Genomic DNA, 11,120 nt, shown 5'->3' on the forward strand with positions numbered 1-11,120 from the left:
TCAGCCATAAAAAATGAAATATTGCCCTTTGCAGCAACATTGATAGACCTAGAGATTATCAGACTAAGTGAAATAAGTCAAACAGAGAAAGACAAATATTATATGATATCACTTACATGTGGCCTCCAAAAAATTATACAAACAAATATATATACAAAACAGAAAGAAAACAGACACAGAAACAGAAAACAGACACAGACACAGAAAACAAACATCGTTACCAAAGGCGAAAGGGAGAGGGGGAGGGATAAATAAATAGTATGGGATTAACAGATCAAATTATGCATAAAATAGTTAAGCAACAAAGACTTACTGTACAGCCCAGGGAACTATATTCAATATCTTATAATAACATATGATAGAAAATAATCTGAAAAAATGTATATATATACATAAATATACATATAACTGAACCACTTTCCTGTACACATAAAACACAGTATTATTTGTAAATCAATTATACTATAATAAAATTTTTTAAAGATTATATTTTAATAAAAAGTAAACTTTTTTCCTAAAAAAATACATATTGTCCCTAATATTAAGATTTTGATGCTATTCCTTGAAAAATGATAACCCTAACATAACTGTCCTAAGGAACACGTGCCTTCTTCCCAAGCCCACATTCACTCTGCTGGGCTCCTCAGCCCCTCCCAGGTCAGGTGCCACCTTCAAATTTCAATCCACAGCACTCCTCCCGGACAGAAGGGAAAAAGAGATCTCAGTACATTTTAACACATGTCATAGCTGGCATTCTAACTCATATCCAGTGGCTTCCATTACTTTTGCTGTGAAATACCAAACACCGCATCTGAACATAAGAGGGTGCATGCAGAGGTCACACAACAAACCTACGGATCAGGAAGGGCACGTTGGGTCACTGGAGGACACGTGCTCTTCTTTCCCTCCCCTCCCCGCTCCTTGCAAGTGTCCTTGGGACCGGAGGAGGCCTAAGGTGAAAGCCGGCCAGCTGCGGCGCAGAGCAGGCGTTTCAGCGCAGCTGCGCCTTCAGACGGTGAAAAGGCTGCCTCGGATCACCAGGAACGATGTTTATGCCAGACATTCTGACCTTTACCCCAGCCCTGAGCCTCGCCCCATTCCTGAAGCTGAGGGCCCGACCCCAGCCCCTGCCCCAGTCCCAGAAACTGTCTCATCTGATCCTCCAGCCTTGACCCACGCTCACTGACCAGGCCTCTGTCTGTCTCGCCTACCAGTTCCATCCAGGTCCACCTCCTGCTGCACTGCCCCTGCCTGATCCTGCTGGACTCCGTTTGGGCCGATACAGCCAAAGCCAGTCCCAGACCCCCGGCAGCTCCTGCTTGACCCTGCCTGTGAGGGGCTGCGTCTGCAGACCTGCTCACCTGGGCACAGCTGCTAGATTGAGTCCTTTGCCAACACCCACCCCTTGAAGTCAGGCCCTGGAACCTCCAGCCAGCCCCACAGAGCACTGCCTCCCAGAGGAACGAGAGGGACCAAGGACCCTGAGCTCACAACTCCATCTAGTGGAGCTCCAGCCAACAAAATGGTTTCTCCAGAGAGAGCATCTCAGACATGGCTGCACATATGAATGACCTGGGGTCTTGTTCAAAATGCAGATTCAGATTCAGCAGCTCTGGGGTGGGACCCAAGACCCTGCATTTCTAACAAATGCCCAGGCGAAGCCAACATCACTGGTCCAGGGAACACACTTTGAGGAGAAAGATTCCAGAATACTAATTACTACAGTTTTGCAAAATTGAAAGAAAAAAAAACCCACTTCATAGTAATAAGAGCCCTAATCTCCACCAAGGGGAGGGAGTCATTCCCTCACAGAACGCTCCCGCCCACAGAGTCTGGAGCCTGTCCCTGCATACTTGGCGCTAATCACATGCAATTCTGCTTTGCATTTCACTTAATAGTTTCCTACAGGTGTGTTTCATTTACTGCTCAGGCACCTGGTTCCTTTACGGCATTCATCCATTCTGCAGACATTATTGATTATTCCTGTCTTGGGGCTAGAGGAAGATATAAGACATGGTCCCTATGCTCAACGGGCCATTAAGGGAGACAGATACGTAAACAGGTTATTTCCGCACAATGTAGTGAGTGTGAATATAGTGCCTGTATATAGTGTGAGGGAGAAGAGGCCTAGAGCCCATCAGGTCAGGGAGTCATCAGGAAAGCCTTTCTCGGCACCGAAGAGCCTGAGCTGAATCTAACAAAGGCCAGGAGTGAGCCAAGTGAGGTGCAGGGGCCCCGCCTGGCACAGGCTCTGGCGTGAAACAGCCGGGGAGGAGGGAGCCGCGCACGCTGCGGGCTGGCGGACCGCAGTCAGCAAGGGGGGAAGCCTCGGAGGAGAGGCTGAGGTTTCCACCGGGAGCCAGTCACACAGGGCCTTGTCGGCCACACTAAGGAGCTTGGGCTTCATCCTGTGGACAACGAGGAAACAACTCCGATTTTTAAATAAAGGTGTGGCATGATCATGTTTGGGTTTTAGGTAAAGCATGTTTGGGGACTGTGTGGAGAATGGACTTCAAGGTGCCAAAACTAGAAACAAGGGGACCCTTTAGGAAGCTTTTTTCAGGGTCCAGAAACCAGATGACCTGGGCCTGAACTAAAGCACTGGTGGTTGGGCTGAGAAAGATGAGACGGGGGAGGATATAGCCTAATGGCAGAGCGGGTGCTTAGCATGCACGAGGCCTGGGTTCAATCCCCAGTACCTCCACCAAAAAAAAGAAAAGATCTATTTAGAAGGCATTTGGAAATGCATGGCAAGATCTAGTGCTTTATTGCATGGCAGTGGGGGGAAAGCACAGGGCAAAGGGCTCCCAGTGCTTGGCTTGGGGTATTTTCTGTTTCCACCCAAGTCAGAGAGGACAAGAAGGCTTGCTTGTTCGGAGTTCAGGACCAAACCCAACCTCTAAGCTAATGAGTCTCAAATCTCCAGCCTAAAGTGTTCTTCAAAGTTCCAAATTCCTATATTTAACTGTTCACTGGACAGATCACCTCCAGCATGCCAAAACCAAATTCACCATCTTTCAAAAAAAAATCTCTTATTCTGATAAATTGAATCCAGTGACCCAAGTTAGAAGCCTTAAGGTAATCTGCTAAGAATTATAAACGCTTGGTGGTTGCCGAAGGCTACTGGGGAGTTAATGTTTAATAGGTACAGACTCTCAGGTGGGAAGAGCACGAAGCTCTGGAGGTGGATGACGGTGATGGTTGCACAACGGGAATGAACTTAATGCCACTGAACTATACACTTAAAAATGGTTTAAATGGTTACTTTTGTGTTATGCATATTTTAACAAAAATTTTTTAATGAAAAAAGTAATTATCAGTGCTACCTTCTTAACACCTGAGATAAATCTCTTCCTGTCTGTCCCCACCACCATTGTTCCATAGGTGTTCCATCCCGTCATCAGAGTATGACAAATTATCACTCAACTGGTGTCCCAGCCTCCAGTCTTTTTTCCTTAAATCAATTGTCAGATGTTTCCAACAAGCCAATCAGACCATATGACTGGTTCCCATCGCCTGTAGGAAAAGATCCAAATCCATTGGGTCGGCATATCAGGCCCTCAACGATATGGACTTTTTATTCATCCATCCAATAAAGCTATGTTGACTGGTCCCTGAGACAGAAACTGGAAATGGCCCCAAGGACACAGCAACGAGGAGGAAAATGTGCTCCCTGGCATCGTGGAGCGAACTCACTAGCAAAAACAGCAGATTTTGAAACATAGACAAAATTGTTAAATGCAAAGGAACAAAAATTTAGAGGGTTGAGTAGATGAGAAAGACCTTTAAAGGGAGGGGTGGTGGGGATTCTGAGAGGGAACGCCAGGGGAATGGTGTGGAAAAAAGATTGTGTTGCTGGGGTAGCCTAGATGGGACTTCCAAGGGGGAAGTATTAGCCAGCATTTCTGAAACTGTTAAGGGGTCAAATAAGACAAGAACAGGGAACAGCCACTAGATCTGGCGATGTGGAGATCACTGATGGTCTTGATGAGAACAGTTTTTATTAGAGCAATGGATTGCGGGGAGAGGAAAAGTACATGGGAGGCGAGGAAACTGAGATAACATGAGTAGAGAGTCTGCAAGTATGACTCCGACGTCAACCTACAAAACGAGCTGGTAGCCAAAGGGAGATGTGGAGTCAAGAGAGAGTTGAAGGTTTTTTTAAGTGAGTTAATTTCAATTTGGTGGGGGTGGGGAGGTAATTAGGTTTGTTTGTTTGTTTGTTTTTAATGGAGGTACTGGGGACTGAACCCAGGACCTGGTGCACGCTAAGCATGTGCTCTACCACTGAGCTGTACCCTCCCCCCGAGAGTTGAGTTTTTGTTAACCTGACATATGTGAAAGCATATTAGTATGCTGAAAGATCCATGAAGAGGTAGAGATTGATGACTTAGGAGAGAAAGATAAAACTAAGATTAGAATTCATAGCAGCACTGTTCATAATACCCAAAAAGTGGTAGCAACCCAAGTGAACATCAACTGACCGCTGCATAAACGAAATACAGATCACCAGCTGCATACAGCCCTGAGCTGGATCCCACAAACCCCCGCTGCTGTCCTGTCGTCAACACTGTCACGTGTTCTCCATCTGCCAAAGAGGGCAGAGCTGGAATTGCTGAAAAACTGCAGCCTTTGGGTCAGGCTGATGGAGCCTTGACTCACCCACCTTCACTGCTGCTACAGAACCGCCACTACCAGCAACTGCCACACTGTCCAGCTGGAAGCAGGAAGGTGCCCTGTGCCTCCCACAGTCTGATCTCCCTCAAATGCTTACCATTGGCAGAACTCACAAGGACGAAAGCCAAGTAAATGTAGTTTGCAGACTCCTAGTCCCAGCAATATAGTGCAAAGTATAAAAAGGCGGGTGAAAGGCTAAGAGAAAATAGTTATAATCTGGGGAAAGTACTGACGTATTCCCATTAATCTCAAGAGCAAGAAAAAGAATTTAGTATCCATACTACTATTTAACATTATTCTGAAGGTATTAGTTAAAGCAAGTAAGCAAAAGAAAGAAAGAAAAGATATAAAAATTAGAAAGGAAGAAGTGAAATTATCTTTATTTGCACAGATGATTTTATGCCCAGAAAATCCAAAGAATTAAATAGAAACAATTATTATAAACAATGAGAGAATTCAGTAAGATGACTTGGCACAAAATGGATATACAAAAATCAAAAAGGATGTTACACATATGCAAATAGCAACCAATTAGAGGATACAGACTCCCTCTTATATTAATCAAAAAAGTAAAATAACTAGAAATAAACTAAGACATGTTCAATGTCTTTGAAATGCTGCTGAGGGGACAAAAGATGTGACTACTTGGAAAGACATAATATACACTTGCATAAAAAGATGTCACAAATAAAAAAGAAAAGCTATGTCAGTTCTCTGTAAACTATATTTAATACAATCCTAATAAAATGCTCACAACAAGCATCATACTCAATGGTAAAAGAAAGAAACCTTCTCCTTGAAGATAAGGAACAAGAAGAGGAAGCCTGCTTTAAAAACATCCACATTGGAAAAGAAGAAGTAAAATTATCTGTTTGCGGATGATCTGATTTTACATGTAGAAAACCCTAAAGATTCCTCCAGGAAAAAACTTAAAACTAATAAATAAATTCAGCAAAGTGGCAGTGACAAAAGTCAGTTGCATTTCTATACACAAACAATGAGCAATCTGAAAACAATTCCATTTACAACAGTATCAAAAAGAATAAAATACTTAAGAATTAATTTAACCAGGGAGTTAAAGACTTGTACAATGAAACTACAAAACTTTGTCAAAAGAAATTAGACATAAATAAATGGAAATACATCCCAAATTCATGGATTAGAAGACTTACATAGTTCAAATGTCAGTAACACAACCTAAAGTGATCTGTAGATTCAATGCAAAATCCCAATGATATTTTTTGCAGAAATAGAAAAACTCACCTAAAATTCACATGGGATCTCAAGGGACCCCAAATAGCAAAAACAATCTTGAAAAAAAAACCCTGAAAATGGAACACTCTCACTTCCTGATTTCAAAATCTACCGTAAAGCTACAGTAATCAAAACTCCATGGGGGTGGGAGGGAGGGAGGATAAATTAGGAGTTTGGGGTTTACATATACACACTACTGTATGTCAAATAGATAAACAGCAAGGACCTAGTGTATAGCACAGAGAACTATATTCATTACCTTGTGATAACCTGTAATGGAAAAGAATCTGAAAAAGAATAGGCAGACAGATAGAGAAATAGATATGTAGGTAGCTAGATATATAGGTATGCATAACTGAATCACTTTGCTGTACACTGGAAACTAACACATTGTAAATCAACTATACTTCAGTTAAAAGAAAGAAAAAAATACTATAATATTGGAATAAAGACAGATGTATAGACCAATGGAATAGAGTAGAGAGCCCCAAAATATACCCTCAATTGTATGGTCAAATGATTTTTGACACGGGTGCCAAGACCATTCAATGTGGAAAGGGCGGTCTTTTCAACCAATGGTGCTGGGAAAATTGGATATCCACAGGCAAAAGAATGAAGTTAGACCCTTACCTAACTCCACACACACACACACACAAAATTAGCTCAGAATGGATCAAGGACCTAAATGTAAGACCTAACTCAACAAAACTTAGGAAAAAACAAGACAAAATCTTCAGGACATTGGATTTGGCAATGATTTCTTGGGGAAGACACTGAAAGCACAGGTAACGAAAAAATAGGCAAATTGGACTTTGTGAAATTTTTTAAATTTTGTGCATCAAATGACACTATCCACAGAGTAAAAAGGCAAATCATAAATGTTACCAGCTTATTATCCAGAATATATGGAAAACTCCTAAAACCAAAAAAAAAAACAAAAAACAAAAAACAAACAACCCAATTCAAAACTAGGGAAAAGACCTGAATAGACGTTTCTCCAGAGAAGGTATACGAATGGCCAATAAGCATATGAAAAGATGCTAGATGCTCAACATCAGTAAGCATTAAGGAAATGCTAATCAAAACCACAGTGAGAGGGGAGGGTATAGCTCAGTGGTAAGAGTGCCTGCTTAGCATCGTAGGTTCAATCCCCAGTACCTCCACCAAATAAATAAACAAACAAACCTAATTACCTCCCCCACTAATAAATAAACAAATAAATTTTAAAAAACTACAATGAAATATCACTTGAAACCCATCAAGATGTCTGCTATCGAAAAAAAAAAAAAAAAAAACAGGAAACAACAAGTGTTGGCAAAGATGTGGAGAAATCAGAATTCTTGTTCACTGTTGGTAGGAATATAAAATGGTACAGCCGCTGTGGAAAACAGTACAGTGGTTCCTCAGAAAAATCAAAAATAGAATACCAAAAAAAAAAAAAAGCCATATGATCCAACAATTCCACTTCTAGGTACATGCCCTTTAAAAGAATTGAAAGAAGTGTCTCAGAGAGACATTTGTACACCCACGTGCAGAGCAGCATTACTGACGGTAGCTAAAGCATGGACGCGACCCAAGTGTCCACTGATAGATGAATGAGTAAGCAAAAGTGGTGTATATACATAACAAAACATTATTCAGCCTTAAAAAGGAAGAAATTCTTCAATATGCTGCAATGCTTGAGGATGTTATGCTAAGTGAAATAAGCCAGTCACGAGAAGATAAACACAGCATCATTCCACTTAAATGAGGTACTTCGAGCAGTCAGAATCACAAAGATGGAAAGTATAATGGTGGCTGCCAGGGGCTTGGGAGGAGAGGATGGAGAGTTACTGTTTCACAGAGTTTCCATTTTACAAGATAAAAAGAGTTACGGGGATGGATAGTGGTGGTGGCTGCACAATAGTGTGAATGTTTTTAATATCTCTGAATTGTACACTTAAAATGGTGAAGATGGTAAGTTTTATGTTATGTGTCTCTAACCACCACCACAACAAAATTCAATGACACAGTCAAAACAAAAGAATAGTTACACATTTTAAATAAATGAATAAATATCCATTCCACAAGCAGGTGATGCAAACATTTGTCCACACAAAGACGCGTATATAAATGTCCGTAGCAGTTCTGTTTGTAATAGACAAAAACTGGACACAACCCAAAGGCCCATCCACAGATGAATGGATATATAATTTGTGGTATATCCACAAAATGGGATACTATTCAGCAATAAAATGAATGCCAAGTTGTTGATTTTCTTTAAGTAAAATTTCCTTCACCATTATGCATTAGCATTATACAAGAGGGGGATTATAACAATCTAAAATCTCACAAGGACCATTTTCCAGGGCCACTGATGACCTCTAGGGAAGGACTGAGTTTAAACAAAGTCCCTGATTGGGACGGGAGCTCAAAGTCCACTGCCTCTGTCCTACCGGTCAAACCCACTGACGTCACCATCCTGGCCACTGGGGGCCTCAGAGAAGAGGTCTGGGGACAAACCCTGAGTCAGGCGGGGATGAACTATTTCAGGAAGGCGTCTCCTGCACTGTGCTGCTGGAGCCTGAGTGGCCCCTGTGCCGCTGCCCAGCAGAAAAGTCCTGTGACAACCCCCCCACCCCCACAACCCTACACTTCCCACCCCCATCCCTCCCACCCCTACCCCCTGGTTAAGACACATTCTTCTCTGTGTTTGGCTTGTATCTGGGGCAGAGGCAGGTTACCGTTTACAAAGCCCTGGGGGTGTGCCAGTGGCACCCAACCAGAATTTCCAGCTTGCATAAACCGAGCAGAACCTGAGGACCGAATCAGGCCAGGGCGGGCCGGCGTGAGTCAGCTCTGCTGGGCATTTGGCCCCCGCAAACTGTGATCAGAGACATAGCCCCCTCCCCCTTCTCTCCCTTCTGAGATGGTCAGCACACACCATCCTCTTCAACTGGGCAGAGCGCCCCGAACTCAGGACACACTGGCGCCACCTGTTCCTTCGCCTCCCATAAAATCTGCTGAAGAGCTTGTGGGGGCTTGGGACCTGTGCCCTCTGGAGGGATTTCACAGATCCACTCCACCCGGCGAGGAGGAAACTGCCAAGTAGGAGACAGGGAGCAAAGTCCTACCGCGGGGCAAAAAGAGACGCGCGTCTGCAGCGGCCGGGCAGCGCGGAAAGGCCGGCCACCAGGGAAGCGCCGCTCCCAGCCGGGCTGCCATGGACGCCCTGGTCCGGCTCCTGCAGCTGCTGGTGCTGCTCCTGACCCTGCCCCTGCACATCATGGCTCTGCTGGGCTTCTGGGAGCCCCTGTGCAAGAGCTATTTCCCCTACCTGATGGCCGTGCTGGCGGCCAAGACCAACCGCAAGATGGAGGGCAAGAAGCGGGAGCTCTTCAGCCAGATAAAGGGGCTTGCGGGGGCCTCGGGCAAGGTGGCCCTGCTGGAGCTGGGCTGCGGCACTGGTGCCAACTTCCAGTTCTACCCATCTGGCTGCAGGATCACCTGCCTGGACCCGAACCCCAACTTTGAGAAGTTCCTGACAAAAAGTATGGCCGAGAATAGACATCTCGAGTATGAACGGTTTGTGGTGGCTTTCGGAGAGGACATGAAGCAGCTGGCCGATGGCTCCATGGACGTGGTGGTCTGCACCTTGGTGCTCTGCTCAGTGCAGAGCCCGAGGAAGGTCCTGCAGGAGGTCCAGAGAGTGCTGAGGCCGGTGAGCAGAGTGGGAAGGGTGTGGGTGCGGGGCAGCAAACGTAGCATCGGCCACCCCAGTGTCCGGGGCACCCAGGACGGGGAATCTCGTGAACTAGTGCATCTGACACCCGTCCACCCCCATCTGCTGGTGAACACGGCTGGATGTGGAAGCCCACAAGAGAGCCACCCAGTGAAGTCGGGGAAGAGGGGAGGACACCTAAGGATGGGATGTTTACATTGAGATCCGAGGGATTAAGCAGGGGCTGGAGGGAGTGGGGCAACTGACAATGTTCCAGGTAGAGATATTAGGGGAAGTAGAATCCGTAAGATTGGGAACTGGGTGTGGAGAGAAAGGAGTTTAGGACGGTTTCCAGGTTTTTGGCATGAGCAGCTGATGGAGGGAGGGACGGTAGAGGGAAATGCCTTTTGCAAGACAGGAGAAACCTGTTTTGAACTCTTTAGGTCTGAGGTGCCATGGAGGCAGAGAGAACCCAGAGGCAGTTGGAAGTCCAGATCTGGAAGTCAGAAAAAGAGGGAGCCTGGAGATACAGATTTGGAAGTCACCAGCTTTAGCTGGTAAATTCCAAGCACAGAGGTGTATGAGATCACCTAGGGAAGGCACAGCGAGGAGCGAAGAGCTGGAGGAACCCCAGTTTAATCAGAAGCACGCAGCGCTCGACTGTCGAAATGCTGGCTGAGATGTCCAGGACACGTGTGTCTGGCTCGCGGGAGGGGGCTCTGGGCAAGCATCTCTGTACCCAGTGAGACCTCTGCTCCTGGTTCTCCGCCTGCCCGTCTGTCTACCCTCGGTTACGCTGTCCTTCTGGCCGCCCTTTGAGAATGTCTCACCAGTCGTCCCCACTCAGTCACGGGAGGCTCGTCACACTCGCTCTGGGCGGGCAGCCGGAGCCGGGGCGCAGGAGGCGTCACGGAGCAGGACGGGTTTGCTCCCCGAACTTGAAGACCAGCACCTCCCTCTTCACCGAGAGGTTTCGGGCAGGCGTGGCCGGCGGGACGGAGGTGAGGTTAGAGGCAGGCGGTGGGTGGAGCAGGTGAGTGACACGCTCTTCTCTCCCAGGGAGGATTGTTCTTTTTCTGGGAGCACGTGGCTGAGCCGCGTGGGAGCTGGGCCTTCCTGTGGCAGCAAGTTGCAGAGCCCACCTGGAAACACATCGGGGATGGCTGCCGCCTCACCAGAGAGACCTGGAAGGATCTGGAAAGTGCCCAGTTCTCCGAACTCCAAATGGAACGCCAGCCCCCTCCCTTCAAGTGGTTGCCTGTTGGGCCGCACATCATGGGGAAGGCCGTGAAGTAAGCCTTCCCCAAATCCTGCCTGCGGTCGGAATGATCCCACCCATCTGCTGAGTCTGCCTTCTCCTGAGAGGATCTGGGCAGAGAGAAGCCATTCCCCCCACCACCCCTCCCCCACCCCCACCCTCCCCCCCACCACCCCTCCCCCACCCCACCCCTCCCCCCCACCTCTGCCTGGGGACTCTCCAACCCTTCCC

General features: G+C 46.2%; 1 protein-coding gene across 1 annotated transcript; it reads left to right on the forward strand.

The window, feature by feature from the left end:
- The first annotated feature begins 8,750 nt into the window (after positions 1-8,750).
- On the forward strand, positions 8,751-11,033 carry LOC105106267 (thiol S-methyltransferase TMT1B). Its single transcript, XM_064491087.1, has 2 exons — positions 8,751-9,631; positions 10,691-11,033. The coding sequence occupies exons 1-2, from the start codon at positions 9,134-9,136 to the stop codon at positions 10,925-10,927; spliced, it is 735 nt and encodes a 244-aa protein (XP_064347157.1). The 5' UTR covers positions 8,751-9,133; the 3' UTR covers positions 10,928-11,033.
- Positions 11,034-11,120: the final 87 nt, after the last annotated feature.

The sequence above is a fragment of the Camelus dromedarius genome, chromosome 11, assembly GCF_036321535.1.
Source record: "Camelus dromedarius isolate mCamDro1 chromosome 11, mCamDro1.pat, whole genome shotgun sequence".
Lineage (NCBI taxonomy): Eukaryota > Metazoa > Chordata > Mammalia > Artiodactyla > Camelidae > Camelus > Camelus dromedarius.

Coding starts and splice junctions, on each gene's coding strand:
- LOC105106267 (XM_064491087.1), top strand. CDS start 9,134: ATGGACGCCCTGGTCCGGCTCCTGCAGCTGCTGGTGCTGCTCCTGACC. Junction 9,632..10,690: donor TCCAGAGAGTGCTGAGGCCG/GTGAGCAGAGTG, acceptor CTTCTCTCCCAG/GGAGGATTGTTCTTTTTCTG.